General features: G+C 36.8%; 1 protein-coding gene across 2 annotated transcripts in view; it reads left to right on the forward strand.

Annotated features, from left to right (window-relative positions):
* The window catches only part of PDCD6IP (programmed cell death 6 interacting protein), a 66,325-nt gene that overhangs the window by 40,495 nt on the left and 9,235 nt on the right, over nt 1-16,595 (forward strand). For both annotated transcript variants that reach the window (XM_047769798.1, XM_047769807.1), the window contains exons 11-15: nt 1,584-1,695; nt 2,594-2,763; nt 10,729-10,977; nt 11,322-11,456; nt 12,606-12,700. In XM_047769798.1, coding sequence (XP_047625754.1) covers nt 1,584-1,695; nt 2,594-2,763; nt 10,729-10,977; nt 11,322-11,456; nt 12,606-12,700 — 761 coding nt within the window. The remainder of the gene's footprint in view (nt 1-1,583; nt 1,696-2,593; nt 2,764-10,728; nt 10,978-11,321; nt 11,457-12,605; nt 12,701-16,595) is intronic.

Consider the following 16,595-nt stretch of genomic DNA (forward strand, 5'->3'; position numbering starts at 1 on the left):
TGACTTTGATCTGACCTCCTCCTCATATTAGCCCCATCTGTTTTTTGTTTGTTTGTGTTTTTTGTTTTTTTTTTCTTTTTTACCACTGTTCCTACAGTATATGGAAATTCCTAGGCTAGGGGTTGAATCAGAGGTATAGCTGCTGGCCTACACCACAGCCACAGCAGTGTGGGAACTGAGCCGGATCTGTGGCCTATGCCACAGTTCATGGCAATGAGCCTGGATCCTTAACCCACTGAGTGAGGCCAGGTATCGAACCCAAGTCTTGATGGATACTAGTTGGGTTTGTTACTGCTGAGCCACAGCATGAACTCCCCCACCTGTGTTTTTTGACTCCTATGCATGTTCTGTTAAGTTCACACTCTAAGCCAGTAGAGAATGTATAGTGGGTGAACTGTAGTAGTCCAACTCCACCTTGTGACTTGTTTTTGTATGGTTCACTAGTTAAGGATTTTTTTTTTTTTTTGCCACATTTAGAGGGTTGGAAAAAAAGAAAGGAAAAGAATATGTGACAGAGATTGTTGTCTACAAAGCCTAAAATATTTACTCTAGCGTTGACAGAAAAGTTTGCAGACCATGCTCTTAGATATCAGAAATTATTAGACACCAGTGACTCTAGCACTTACGTCCACTGGTGATTAGCACTTTCCTTTTTAAAAGAAATTTATTTTATTGAAGTATAGTTGATTCATAATGTGTTAATTTATGCAGTAAAGAGATTCTGAGATATATGTATATATATATCTCACAGATATATATACACAGACATTCTTTTTTGTGTTCTTTTCCATTTTGGTTTGTCACAGGATATTGAATATTGCTCTCTGTGCTATACAGTAGGACCTTCTTGTTTATCCATCCTTTATATAATAGTTTGCCTCTGAGGGTTAGCACTTTCTTTTGTTTCTGGCCTTTTACTGCCCTGTCCTCTCAGCTGTGCATTAAAAATGCATTTTTCTGTATGTTCATTTTCAGTTTGTTGTATTGGGATTGAAGTATGAAACTTTTATTTTCATGAATTGGTTTTCTCTTTGTTTATGGCTTCTAAAATTTAAAGGCTTTCAGTTTATTTTAATCTTAAAAAAATCTTTGTTTAAGATAGTCTTGGTATGTGTATGTATGTAATCTCTTAATCATTTTTCTTAATTTTACCGAGTAAAATAGTGGATAACCTAGGCTTAAATTTAACATGATTTTTTTTGTTAAATATATCATAACTTTCTGCAACAAAAATTATTGTTCTAGTTTGTATTCTGACTGGTAATGTAGAAGTCTCAGCTCACCAATTCTCACCGATAATTGAGTATGATCATTTAAAAAAATGTGTTAATAGTTTCCACTGTGGTGCAGTGGGTTAAGAATCTGACTGCAGCGGCTCAGGTTCATGGGTTTGATCCCTGACCCAGTGCAGTAGGCTAAAGGATCTGGTATTGCCACACCTGCAGTGTAGTTCACAGCTGCAGCTTGGATTCAGCCCCTGACCTGGAAACTTCCATGGGTCATGAGTGCGGCTATTGAAAAATTAAAAAAAATTTTTATACCGGAAATAATAGCTCATCATTGCTTTGCCTCTTTTTAAAAAGTCATTAAGATTGCTGGATGAAGAAGAAGCAACTGACAATGATTTAAGAGCAAAATTCAAGGAACGCTGGCAAAGGACACCATCCAATGAACTCTATAGGCCTTTGAGAGCAGGTAAAAATGTGAATAAATGACTCACTTGAATAAGTTCTCAATTTTGATCCACATTTTTACTTGATTAAATTAGGCTCTGTTGTAAACCTGTTTTTATGAAGACTCCTGTTATGAAAATACATGTGTTTTTCTTCAGTTTGGTGTAAGATAAAAAATAACAGGGGTGATCCATGTTTATTATGAGAAGCTCAGATTCTTCAGAAGGGTGTACAGGTGAAAATTAAGATGATCCTATGATTCATTTCCTATTCCAAGCTCTATGCATATTTTAGAAACATAAATGAGATAGTATTATAGGTATGATTTTGTGATTTCATTTCACTAGTAGCAAATCCTGGGTGGCAAAAGAATGAGTTTTAACAGTTAATGTGAAGCCAAATTATTTTTAAGACTGATTAATAAGATTGTGTGCTTATTAAGATAAGTGATGTCTTCATGGTAACTAGACTTGTTTTTATTTCTCTGTAATAGTAATTAATACTATTGAGGTTTTTCTAAAAATATATCTGCTTTTCTTTAAAGTCACATTGAAGGAGTGGTCCTTTGAGAGAGGAATACTTTTGAAATAAGTTGTAACAATTTTTGGAGTGAATGTTACCTTTCTATACTGAGCTGTAGGAAAAGATTGGACTAATGTTAATTGGCTATTATTTGGTTGATAGTAACTACAAATTTATTTTAAGGTGTAACTATGCTTTTGCTTTATAATTAATTTGGTTGTTTTTCCAAAAACAAACATGCCAAGGCTGTCAGGAGCTCAGTTTCTATTATCTAGTGAATTGGGGCTTATAGAAGAGGGGAAACAAAGTTGGAGAATGGCATTAACAGTACAACCAGCCCATAAAATTACTGTTTAAAATCATTACTGTGCTCTGGTGACATTCTCCCCACCCCACAGAGGGAACCAACTTCAGAACTGTTTTGGATAAAGCTGTACACGCAGATGGACAGGTAAAAGACCGTTACCAGGCTCACCGGGACACCATCGCGCTCCTGTGTAAGCCAGAGCCAGAGCTGAATGCTGCCATCCCTTCAGCAAATCCGGCAAAGACCATGCAGGGCAGTGAGGTAAGGAGGTACTTTTTGATGTGGGTGGTCATCTGCTCATGGAAACTATGTTCAAGCCATTCTCTACCATGAGTGGCTAATTTTTTTTTTACTGGCATCTTTTTAAAAATGCCTGATGTACATTGAGGTACTTGTTTTTTAAGTTGCACAGTAAATACACTGTGTAAAGAGTAATTATACTAATACTATCCTCTAATAATAATTTCCCTTTACTGAATGCCTCCTGAACTGGGTATGATATTCTAAGAACTTCATATGCTTGCACTGTTTAATTCAAGTTTTATAAAAGGGAGAGGCTTGGAAGTGAAAGGACTTCTTGAAGTGGAGGGGCTGGGTTTGACCAGATATTCTTCTGACCACAGATTCATTATTTCTTATAATATTCTTTACCACCATGCCCCATCATTCACTAGGACTGTCTTTAAAGGGAAAGTTGCCAGGGCGTGCATGTTAATAAATGGATGATGTCATCAGTGACCTTTCGATCAGTGATAGGAAGGAGAAAATCAGTGGTGGGGCATGTGGTTTGCAACATCCCCAAAGAGGAGAGTATGGCTGATCACGGCATGATCATGTAGAAGGATGAGATGGGGCCCTGAAACCAACAGTAAATACCACTCAAAGGGTAAGAAAATTTCTTGAAGAAGCTGAATTTCCTGGCACAGTAGTCAATACTGTTTGTCTTGCCATGGAAGCATTTTGTGTATTTATTCAGCCAAGAACTTAATGGATATCTCCTATAAGGCACTGTTCTTGGTACACATGATTCGCAGTCTTCACCTTCAGTTTACAGCCCAGTGTAGGGGGCAAGACGTGGACAGTGATGGCTGTAATGCAGGGTAGAAACTGAAAAGGGTTAAAACTATACAAAGTGTGCTGTGTGGATGGAAGTGACGAAGTACTTACATTTCAGCATTTGGAGCTCCTCTTTTAGGAGGCTTCTTAAGAAAGTGGCAGATTATGAGAAGAGTAGACAGGGTGAAAAGTGAACATGTGTAGGATGTGAGAAGATTGAGTGCATGCATGTGTCCAGAGTGGCTAACAGGTGGGGGTGGACACCAGCCCCTGGAGAGAGGAGGAGATAGCATAGTTGGATAGTCACAGATCCTGAATCTGAAAGCAAGTGTGGGGGTACTTGATGGAACAAGACTTTGAATCAGATGCTTTGGGTAAGTGGAGGAGAAAAGGAAGGGGAGTAGAAGATTAATTTATGAAGAAAAGAGATTGCAGTCCCACAGAACTGCAACATATTCTGCCCCCCCTTTTTATTTTAGAAAAAACTTATTTAGTATCCTCTTTTTAATGTCACATACATGCCCTAGAACTTTTATGGCTTTTGTCTTTTGATTCTCCTGCTTTCTATAGAAAAGCAAAAATGGTTTTTGCTGAGCAAAATTAGAATTAGCATGTACTGAGCTGTTATTTTTATTCACTTATAGTAATAGCTGCTTTGTTAATCCATGGTGGTATAACATAGGGGAAGAAAATTTTTACAGTCAGTATGAAGTTATTTTACTGAAATTAGATTTTCTGCATAGAGATAACCAAAAATTTTTCAGTGTTCTATATATTCAGTTATCATGTGTACTTATAAAAAAATGGAAACATCATGTGTTTAGCAAAGTTGTTTCAGATAGGTGTCGTGTACTTGATGACACATTAACCAGAATTTTTTTGAGAAAAACTTGGTCATTTACTATCTTTTATTAAAGTGATAACAAAGCACATATTTTATTAGGAGGTCCAAGCATAAGGGGTTGTTTTATTCTTTTGTTATGAAGAGGCCAACTGTCTAGTTACTTATCTTTGTTGTATCTGGGCATCTGGTTTTAGATACTGAGATACTCTGAAAAATTATTCAGGCTATTGGTAGTTTATATTTAAAGGTCCTTTTAAAAATACTTAGGACCCCTGCTTGTGATTGTGTGCCTCTGATCAGCTGGGGTCTGGAAAACCTTGTCGGTGCTAGGCCAAGACGGCTGAGATAATACCTGCTGATACAGGGTTGTATCCCATGGGGTGATGGAGGGGTACATTTGAAAAACCTTCATCTCTTCGGTGGTAGTGCATGAAGTAGCACTGTCCAGAGCTGTGTGCTCCAGGTGTTGCTTTTTTCTGGTTCACACAAAGACACCTTAAAGACTAGTGGATGATTTGCAAACACAGCTTTTATACTTAGTTTTTCATAATAGAGAGTTTATGGACAAGTGTTGAGAACTGGCTGGCAACTGTTCATTCATTTGTTCACTGAAGAGTTGTTGAAGTCCTACTGTATACCAGGCTCTGTGGCACCAGGGTCCCTAACAGAGAGATGGGAAACCCCTCTCTAGGTTAGCTTTAGTGTAAGGTAAATGCAGTCATGTTCCTGTATTCTGTTGCTGTGTAGATGCTCCAGTGTCTGCCTTTTCTGAAAATGAAATGATAAGGTCTGAAAAGTAAAGTTGAAAATACCATTGAAAGCATTTCTTATGTGTGTATATTATTTGGTGCTATCAGATATGACAGTTTTATCATTTAAAATGGAGGTTGGCAGGAGTTCCTGCTGTGGCGCAGTGGGATTAGTGCTGGGAGGTAAGTTCGATCCCTGCCCAGAACATTGGGTTAAAGGATCTGGCGTTGGTTCAGATCTGATCCCTAGCCTGGGAATTCCATATGCCACAGGGCAGCAAAAAAAGAAAAAATGAAATGAAAAAATGAAATGGGGGTTTGCAGAATAAGGCCTGTGGTCCAAGTCCTGCCTGCCTCCTGTTTTGTATGGCCGGTGAGTTAAGAGTGCTTTTTACACTTAAAAAAAGTCAAAAAATAATGTTTAAGGACATGTGAACATTATACAAAATTCAGATTTCATTGTCCATAAATGAATTATGTTTGGGTTATAGCCACAGTCATTCATTTGTGTTTTGGCTGTGGCTGCATTTTGTACTACAAAGGCTGAGTTGAATAGTTTGAACAGAGACCATAGCTCCCAAAGCCTTAGTTTGGTACTTTACAGGAAAGGTTTGCTAGACGATCACGCCTTTCTGTTTGGCCTCACCTCCCACCATGCTGTCTTTTGTTTACTATGCTTCTACTGGACTGGTCTTTTTTCCTTCCTTTGAACATGCTAAGCTTGTTCCTGCCTCAGGACTTACAAATTTGCTTTTTCCTTCTGTTGGGGTCTTTCTTCTCTTTGCATGGTTACTACCTCTTTTTCGTTAAAGGCTCAGATGTTACCCTTTCCCCTTCTCTGTCATTGTCTACCATATTAGTCTATATTACTCTATTTTTGTGTATTTGTTTAATCCTCCCCTCCTATACATTGCCCCCCAAATGAACGAAAGGACTCTGTTTTTGTTAATAGTTGTATTTTAGAACCTAGTACAGTACCCAGTACTCAGCATTCAAAAAATTTGTTCATTGAATGATAGCTCCTGGCAACCTAGCTTAATAAAGAGATGTAATTAATTGCAGTTGAAAGCTAAGTGGAGGAGTTCCCTGGTGGCTCAGTGGGTTAATGATCTGGCATTGTCATTGCTGTGTCTCTGGTCACAGATGTTCTGTGGGTTTGATCCCTGGCCCAGGAACTTCTGCGTGCTGTATGTGTGGCCAAAAAGAAAGCTAATTGGAGCTGTTTGTAAAACATAGAAATAAATATAGCATCCTAATTATTGTTTTTCACCTTTTTATTTTCAATTGAGATATAATTGACATGTCTATTGTATTGGCTTTAGGGGTACATCATAATGATTCTATACTTATGTATATTGCAAAATGAACTAGAAAATAAGCCTAGTTAATATTTTTCACCGTACATTGTTCATAATTTTTGGGGGGATGAGAACTTTTGAGATTTATTTTCTTAGCAACTTTAAAATATGCAATATGGTGTTATTAACTAGAGTTACCGTGTGCATTAGATCCCCATGACTTACTGATTTTATAACTAGAAGTTTATACTTTTTGTCTCCCTTCACCTGTTTTTTTCCACCCCGCCACCCATTGCCTCTGGAAACTACAAATTTTTCAGTATCTCTGAGCGTAGGTTTTGCTTATTTATTTTAGGATTCAACATGTAAGTGAGATCATATGGCATTTGTTTTTCTTTGTCTGACTTAGTTCACTTCACTCAAGGTCCTCCATGTTGTCAAAAATGGCAAGATTTCATTCTTTCTCCTGGCTGAATCATACTCCATTGTGTATATATACCATATTTTCCTTTTCCATTAGTCCATTGATGGGTGCTTAGGCTATTTCTGTATCTTAGCTTTTTAAAATAATGCTGCAGTGAACATGGGGTGGGGATGCATAGGAATTCTAATTATTTATATCCTTTAACTTGATAACATGTTAAGTTTCAGATGAGTTTATTAGAAAATTTAGGTAGCTTTTTTTTTTCTTACTATCCTAGTCATTTGTTTGTAGAAGCAGTTTAATTCATTTTCTATTTTATTCACTGTTAAAGTGAAGCCAGTATTATACAATCTAAAATATGGTTAAACTAGTGTATATGACAGTTTAAAAAAAGAGGATTTTTTTTGATATGAATTTTTTGATAAGAATTTCTAGTTTTATGTGGTTGTCTGATAGGTCATTTATAAATTGGCTGCTTCAAATGGCATATATATATATATATATTTTTTTTTTTTTTTTTTTTCTCTCAGAGAATTAGAATAAGCATTTGGCAGTAAATTAGGACTTACTAAATAGCTATTTGTTTCTCCTTTGTCCTCTGGTTAGAAAACTGACTACCGTAAAAGTTAGGAAGTTAGTCCTTCTTCATAATGGAACTGGTATTAGAACTTGTGGTTCCTTAAATTCTAGTGGAGTCCTCTTTACTCTGCTGGCCTCTGTGTGGATAGTTTTCCCTGGAGAGGACATTGTATCCATGTGAACCATGTTGGTCTTCTCATATTACTTACTAGCTCATTTGAGGGTATTATCACTACACTTTTTGTCCATTATTTGATGAGAAGATCTTAGTTCTTATACTATGCAAGAGGTACATGGTCTTTTTCAAGGTAATGGTGTTCCTGACTTTCACCTTTGTTTATTAGACTATTTTTTAAAATCAGTTATGGATATTTCTGTTTTTCCTCCAGCTTTACTTCTCTTGACAACTTAAAACAATTTTTTTTCTAGCTTTTGTTACTTTATATATAAAGAAAAATGACATTTCTTACTCTCTTAGCCAAGCAACCTTCACATAAGGTCCAGGTCATTGTTGAGGTTCCATTTTCAGTTTAAATATGTCAACACATAAAACTGTCAAAACCTTTCCAAATTTATATGCTGTTACATCCCCTCAATGCAAATGTGTCAAATGATTACAAGATAATTGCAGTTAGCAAAATAAAGATACTCAATTCGTTTTTTTTTTTTTTTTTAATTTTGGCCTCATCTGTGGTATGTGGAAGTTCCTGGGCCAGGGATCCAACCTGTGTCACAGCAGTGATAACACATGATCCTTAACAGCTTGGCCTCTGGGAATGCCTAATTCTTGATCTATTCCTTGTTGTTCCTTTTTTTTTTTTTTTCATCTTTGGAAGCCCCATCTTTGGAGCTCCTGGGCCAGGGATCAGATCCTAGCTGCAGTTGCCACCTAAGCCGCATCTGTGGTAACACCTGATCCTTAACGCACTGAACCCATGTTCCAGTGTTCCCAAGATGCCACTGACCTTGTTGTGCCACAGTAGGAGCTCCTTTCCTCTGTTCTTGTCTGAATGCTTAAATGCCTATGCCTCTTTAGTCCACAGTGCACATGAAGTATAGAGTTAAACCTGACTTACAGTTAATAATAATGACTACTACTGATTGAACAGTTAGCTTGTGTTAGAAATTATATTGAGCACTTAGATGGATTATTTCAGTCTTCACAAAGTCCTGACATACAGGTATGCTTATCATTCTTGTTTTGCAGATGGGAAAATTGAGTTTTCCAGATAAATTGTTCTTGGTTACATAGTAACTAAGCCCATTATATTCACTAAGGGAGTGTATAGTCAGAGTTGAAAATTTTTTATTCAGTGTAGTCATGTTTCACTTTGCTGGACAACTAGGTTCATTTGTTTCTACATTCAAGTTTTGATTTAAATTTGTATTTTAGACATGTAAAAATTATGTTAATGATTTGAAAGGAACATGCAGAGAAATCTCATACCTCTTCATTCCGTCTTGTTCTCATCCCTTCTCTTTAACAACCTTCATTAGTTTTTGCTTTGTCTTAGCGTTTTGCTTTTTGCAAAAGATACATATGCACATAGATGTATATACTATATTATGTGTGTGTATATCATTATATTCTGATTTCCCTTCTCTCACTCAAAATGCAACATATTATATATATGTCTTGTACCTTTTTTCATTTCACGATATATCCTGGAAATCATTTGGAAGCAAGACTTTGGTCCACTTTGCCTAACATCTGATTCTACTAGATCCCCTATACAGACTTTGCCATGTCCATCTAGGTATGATTCTTTCTCCCTTTCCTTTTGTCTGTCTGTCTGTCTATCCATCTGTCTGTCTATCTGTCTATCTACTTTTTATGGCTGCACCTGTGGCATATGGAAGTTCCCAGGCTAGGGGTTGAATCAAAGCTGTAGCCAGAGCAATGCTGGGTCGGAGCTGTGTCTACAGTCTGTGCCACAGCTTGTAGCAACACTGGATCCTTAACCCACTTGAGCAAGTGATCGAACCCGCTGAGCCTCTGTGGTAACTCCCTCTTTCTTCCTTTTAGAGTGTCTGTGGATTGATGCTTCTTTCCACTGTCCTGCATGTTAGGAGACTCTGAATTTAAGATAGGACCCTTAGGAGATGTGGTAACAGAGGCCAAAACTTAGAGGAAACTTAAGGCTTTTCCTCAGGTCTTTGATCTTCACATGGGAAGGTCACTCTGGATACTTTTGTCAAGGAGCTAACTAGGGCCATGGTCTGAAGAGCAGGACAGAACTTCTTGGAAACAGGCATTAGGTGAGCAGATCCTTTGGAGTTGGAAGTGCTGCTGAAGAAGAAAGACGGGTGCAGATGGAGATCATGGATGGCCCCTTCTTCCTTGTCTTTCCCCACTTTCTTTTTGTGTGAGTATCCTTGGGGCGAGCAGAACAGGGAGCTTGGGGTTGCTATTCTCCCTGCTGGTTCTAGCAGAAGTATGAAGAGACGTGAGTGAAAGGGGCCAGCTTGTAAGTGGTCTTGGAGGGCACTTGAATACTATGACACTATACTAGAGAGGGGAGTTTATGAATCGTGTGGACTGAATTTATGGGGAGTTTATGAACCCTGGGCTGAATAAGAGTGGCTTCCTCCTTCTCTCCCAGGATATAAAATAAAGATGTGGTTTGCAGTTTTCTATCAGTCTCTCTCTTTGTTTATCTAGGGTGGTCTCTCCTTGTATATATCTCTATCTCTGTATTTATCTCTGTGTCTCTGTATATCTCTCTCTCTTGCTGTGTTGACAGAATAGCATCTACGCAGTTGACAAAGACATACCTTCCCCTACCTCTTAGTCCTGACAGGGAAGCAGTATAGTGTAGCAGGTTAACAGATTGGTTTTGGAGTTAGGCAAACTTAGGTCTCCAAGTTCACCTCTGCTCCTTAGTAGCTGTGTAACCTCAGACATGTTACTTAATTTTTTTTTTTTTTGAGATTCAGTTTATCTGTAGAATAGAGGTGTTAAATATATCCCTCATGAGTATTGTAAGGAATACGTTAAATTATATTTGTAAGGTGTTGTAGGATAGTGCCTGGCACATAATAAATGTTCATTAAGTCATAGCTCTTGCTACTGTTATATTGCTGCTGCTCTTATAATATGAAACTGTTAAAGTACAGCATCTATATCTAATTAAATCTGATGTATAATTTATATTTGGGTCTCTGAGAAATCATTTCTCCCTAACCTAGGATGAAATTTTGTATATAATTCCCTTCTTGAAATTAGCTTCCATTTTTTTTGGTGATTAAACTAAGAGTTTTTAAAAAATTCTTTAGGTTGTAAGTGTCTTAAAATCCTTATTGACAAATCTTGATGAAGTAAAGAAGGAAAGAGAAGGGCTGGAGAATGACCTGAAATCAGTGAATTTTGACATGACGAGCAAATTTTTGACTGCTCTGGCTCAAGATGGTGTGATAAATGAAGAAGCTATTTCTGTTACTGAACTGGATCGAATCTATGGAGGTCTTACAACTAAAGTCCAAGAATCTCTAAAGAAACAGGAAGAACTTCTTAAAAATATTCAGGTGAAGTTTATATACTTTAATATTTTTTTTTTTTTTAATTACAGAAAGGATAAGCCAGGACTGAATCTTTGTCCATTTAGGATTGTTTTTTTGCAAGCATTACGTATTAGTAGAAATCTGTAAACATTATTGGTTATATTTTGATACCATTGAATTTGTGATATTTTTACTTAAGGAAAGATATGAAGTACTATCACTCCAAAAGGAATATATTAGGTAAATTTTTAGTATTTCTGCATGTAATTATATGTGATTTTCATAGTTAGAAAAGTATCATTACAAATGTTATGAGCTATATTAATTTGATAAATAAACACAGCTGCATAAATCTTTCTTTTAACAAGGTCTCACACCAGGAATTTTCAAAAATGAAACAATCTAACAGTGAAGCCAACTTAAGAGAAGAAGTTTTGAAGAACTTAGCTACTGCATATGACAACTTTGTTGAACTTGTAGCTAATTTGAAGGAGGGCACAAAGGTATGAAGCACAAAAGAAATAAGAGCTCACTCACCAGTGTGAATGTGAAAACAGAGTTTGGGGAGTTAATTGATGTTTCTAGTTGGACCAAATAATTTTTTGTCTCAAATTTCTTAGCTTTAATGATTTTTGCCCCTGAGAGCTTTGTTATAAGTGGGAGGAAGTTTAGTGAAGGTAGCAGTATTTCATGGGAACTTTGAAGAATAAATTTTATATTTCACCAGGCAGTGTAGGGTGTAGGCAATCCAGATAGCAAAAATTGGCACAGAGGTGTCAAAAATCAATGATACTTTGTTGGGGAATAGAAAGTTGGTCATTTTGAGTGAATTATGAGGGAAGAGGAGTAGTTAAAGCTGAAATGTGATGGGGAAGGGGGTGGGTATGGCTTTTATATTCTGTGTTGATGGTTAGGATGAGAATAAATTTGTGATCTGTCTGTTCTCATCTTGCATACTCAATATGATTAAATATTTTCTTGCCTTTCCTTTAAATAGTTTAGGGAAGCACTTATATTTGTTTTTACCAGTTACTTTGTTTTTGAAGGGAACAAGTGATTTTTAAGTTTTTCAAATCCATAATTTCTTTTGGTACTTTAACGAATACTTAATAAAGCTATCTTGATGTAAATACAGTAGATATGTCACACTCTCTGAGGAGCACATAGTAATACTGCAAAGCCTTCCATAGAGAAAGGATGGTAAAATACCATTTTAATTTGGTTTAAAATGTTTTGTTGAAATAGATAAGAAGAGAAAACTCTCCAGAGAGCCTTTGGAAATTCTTCTGAGGTTTTCTGAAATGATGCCTGCATTTCTGAAGTGAATGTGCAAACCTGATACTTCTACCTAAATAGTCTTAGTATCTTTACTAAGTAGCTGACTTTTCTCTAGGAATTGAGAACACGTTCACGATTATCAGTCTTTTCACTGTTGGTGACAGAACTCTCTAAAGGCAATTTTGTTATTTTAATTTTCTTAGGAAATCTTAGGTCGTATTTAACCTTAAGTTACTGAACTAAGTAATATGACCATGTCTTTTGCAGAGTTTACCTTTAACCATTGTTGACAAATGAGCTTTAGATTTTGTTCCTCTTAGATTAAAAAAATTGTTCTTTTTTTTAAATTACTTGTGCTTGTTCTTTGCTTATAGTTTTACAATGAACTGACTGAAATGCTCGTCAGGTTCCAGAACAAATGCAGTGATATAGTGTTTGCACGGAAGACAGAAAGAGATGAACTCTTAAAGTAAGTTTCTTTGTGATGAATTGTAGTTTTCTATTTTCTTTTAAAGAATTATGTTCCTGCCACCTCTTAAAGAAAAATCATACGTGGAGACTTTTGTGGTGACTTGGCAGTTGAAGTAACAATTTCCTTCCTTTCCTCTGTGGTGTTTTACAAAACAACAAACAAACAACTGCATGATCTGAGAACAAAAGGATGAAAAGGAGTGTAAAGTCTGGACATAGGAAGTACAATGATGTCACAGAAATGATAACAGAACAGTTCAGGGTGATAAATCTCTTGAAATGCCATTAAATATAAGCAGTTTACCCTGAAGTGGCAAGTAGGTTCCTTTCATGAAACTAGAGGTACACAACATGAGGAAGACAGGGTAAGGTGAATAGCTCAGAAAACATCAGCAAAATCACTTTCTGAAGGAGCCTACTGAGAAAGCTAGGTGAGTAACATAGATTTCATTCTGTGCTGAATAATCAACAGAGTTGACACAGTATCGATACACAGATACAGTATTCATTGAGGTGAGAAACAGAACAAAATTTTGTAAAACCTAATAGATGAAGAACATTCACCAGAGTAATATTGTTACAGAACAGATGACAATTCTGAATGTTTTACCATGGATTAAAAAAAAAAAAGTTAGGAAGCAGCCGCTTTAAGGATTACCACAAACAGAAATGTCAGAACTCAAGGAGGGTGGTAAGAAAACTGAAAGTGATAAAATGTGAGGTGTCAGGATTCAGAAACAAGTAGGAGAGAAGAACAAAGCCATCAGGGATTTAAGGTGAAATGAGGAAGAGCAAAGACTAGACAGTGAAGAAAACAGAGGAGCACAGAGTAGAGAAGAAATAAAAGAAAAACTGAAGTTAGGAAAGAATTACAAAGGATTAGAGAAAGTGGGCAAAGAAGATCCAATATATGTAAAACTGAATTCCCTTCAAAGAAGAAAAATCAAAACAGTGAGCAGAACAGATATTTAATGATATTATTCAAGAACATTTTCCTAAACTTAAGTGAAAGCTTGTTGAAAGGGTATATGATATGGTCAGGAAAAATGATCAGGAACTGTCAGCACCAAGGCTATATAAACTTATTAGCTGTAAAAGATGGTGCCAGAATCTTAAGGTAGTCAGGCAAAAAGATCAAGTCAGCTTATAAAAAGGTGAAAAAAATGTAGGCTGGAAGCATTGCATGCTAGAAGAGAGTGGAGTGATCACTGTTGGAACTCAGGGAAAGCAAATATGAACCAAAGATTTTGTACCCATTCAAACTGTCCTTCAGGTGTGTACAGAGCCATGTGTTTATCAGTAATGAACATAAAGAATCTGGAGACAACTATTCTCAGGAGCCTTTCTTGAGCCCTCCAGACGACCGGATTATTATTCTTGTCTCTGTCTGTGTTTAAACAGTTTTCCATAGCAGAGGTAGGAGAAGTTAAGAGTTTCTTCCTTCCACCCTCAAGAAAGAGCAGGGCCAGTTGTTTTTGGTTTTTCTGCTAAACTTTTAAAAAACAGTTAACTAGAATGCTTTTTAAATGGTTCTAGAGGCTAAGAAACAAAAACCAAAAATACCCCTCCAAACTAGTCTTACTGATAAGAAAATCTGAAGATATAAGCAAGTTTTCAGACCAGTTTCTTTTTATGAATATGGATATGAAATTTCTAAATAAAAAACTTGTCATTGATATTCTTCAGTATGTTTATAAGGAGCCACAGCCAAAGGGGAGGAACCAGTCAGTACTATATTGATTGGTTCAATATTTTTACATCTAAGGAGAAAAAGATTCTCTCCATAGAGGGGGAAAAAGCATGAGAATATATTCTGGTACTCAATAAAATAGGAATTGATGGATACTTCCTTAACATGGAAATATATGTGTGTGTGTGTGTGCATATGTGTGTATTTTTTTTCTTTATATGTGTAAAATTCAGCTTCATGGTTAATGGAGAAATATTATAAACATTCCCTATAAAGACAAATGCCCACTATCAACAATATTATTTAATATTGTATTGGTAGTAGCAACGAGCACCATTAGACAAGAGAAAGAAATTAGAGATATAAAAATTAGAAAGGAGTTTTCTGGTGGCTCATTGGGTTAAGGATCCCGTGTTGTCATTGCGGAGGCTCAAGTACTGCTGTAGCATGGGTTCAGTCCCTGGCCTGGGACCTACCACATGCCATTGACATGGTCAAAAATAATAATTAAAAACAAAACAGGAGTTCTTCCTGTGGCCCAGTGGGTTAAGACTGACTGTGGTGGCTTGGGGTGCTGTGGAAGTGTGGGTTCAATCCCTTGGCCCAGCATAGTGGGTTTAAGGATTCGGTGTTGCCATATCTGTAGCTCAGATTCAGTCCCTGGCCCAGGAACTTTCATATGCTGCGGGTGCAGCCATAAAAATAAATAAATAAATCAGTAAGTAAGTAAATAAATAAAAAACCAAAAACTGAATTCCCTTGTGGTACAGTGGGTTAAGGATCCAGTGTTGTCACTTCAGTGGCATGGGTTACTGCTGTGGCACAAGTTTGTGCCATGGGCACAGCCAAAAATTGCAAAGGATTAGGTAAAACTGTCACCACTTACAGATTTTGATTGTACGTCTTTTTATTTTTTTTATATTTTTGTCTTTTTGCCATTTCTTGGGCTGCTCCCGCGGTATATGGAGGTTCCCAGGCTAGGGGTCCAATCAGAGCTGTAGCTGCCAGCCTACAACAGAGCCACAGCAACTTGGGATCCAAGCCGCGTCTGCAACCTACACCACAGTTCACGGCAACACTGGATCCTTCCCACTGAGCAAGGCCAGGGATCGAACCCACAACCTCATGGTTCCTAGTCGGATTCGTTAACCACTGAGCCATGATGGGAACTCCTATGATTGTACATCTTGAAAACCCAAAAGAGTCAACCCCCAAACTCTGCAAATAATGAAATAATTATTACTGTGAAGATAAGTGTTTATGAAAATGTTTTGTAGAATTCAGTAGCTTTTAATGTTATTAAATAACACATAGACGATATAATGGTTCCTACTTGGATTCTTTAACCACTGAGCCACAGTAGGAACTCCGAGAGGGAAACTAATTTACCACATATTAAAATATATTAAATCATGGGGGTACTGGTACATGATTAGACTAAAGACAGGATAGAAGATAGAAATAGATTCAAGTACATGTGTAAATTTAGTGTAAAAAAGATCCTAAGTTGTTCATTAGAAGTTAGAGACAAGTGCCTAACCATTTAGAAAACAGAAGTTATTCTTATGTCAAAATAACTTCCAAATGGATCCTACTTGAAATGATATAAAAGGAAATGTGACATCTAAAGGAGAACATGAGAAAATTTAATAAAGCTGAAATGGGAAGGGTCTTTGTAACTCTGACTTAAAATCTAGAAGCCATTTAAAAAAGAAAGGAGTAAGTTCATCATAACATGATAAGCAGGGTCAAAATGTAATAAACTGAGGAAAACGTGTTGAAACATGTTTATGGGCAAAAGGCAAATTTACCTTTTTTACAAAGAACTTTATAAAGAGTTCCCATTGTAGCTCAGCAGGGTAAGAACCTGACTAGTATCTATGAGGATGTGGGTTCAATCCCTGGCCTTGGTCAGTGGGTTGAGTGTCCCTTGTTGCCATGAGCTGTGGTGTAGGTAATGGCTCAGATCCTGCGTTGCTGTGTCTGTGGCTGCAGCTCCAATTTGACCCATGGCCTGAGAACTTATATATGCCATGGGTGTGGCCCTAAAAAAAAACAAAACCAAAAAACTCCTGGATGTTAATGAAGAAGGAAAAAAACCCCAGTAGAAAACTTGGCAAAGGATGTGAGCAGAAATTCTGCAGATGAACTGTAAGTGGTTCTTAAGCATATGAAAAAAATACCTATCCTCATTCAATATAAA

Source organism: Phacochoerus africanus, chromosome 1 (assembly GCF_016906955.1).
Source record: "Phacochoerus africanus isolate WHEZ1 chromosome 1, ROS_Pafr_v1, whole genome shotgun sequence".
In the NCBI taxonomy this organism is placed as follows: Eukaryota; Metazoa; Chordata; class Mammalia; order Artiodactyla; family Suidae; genus Phacochoerus; species Phacochoerus africanus.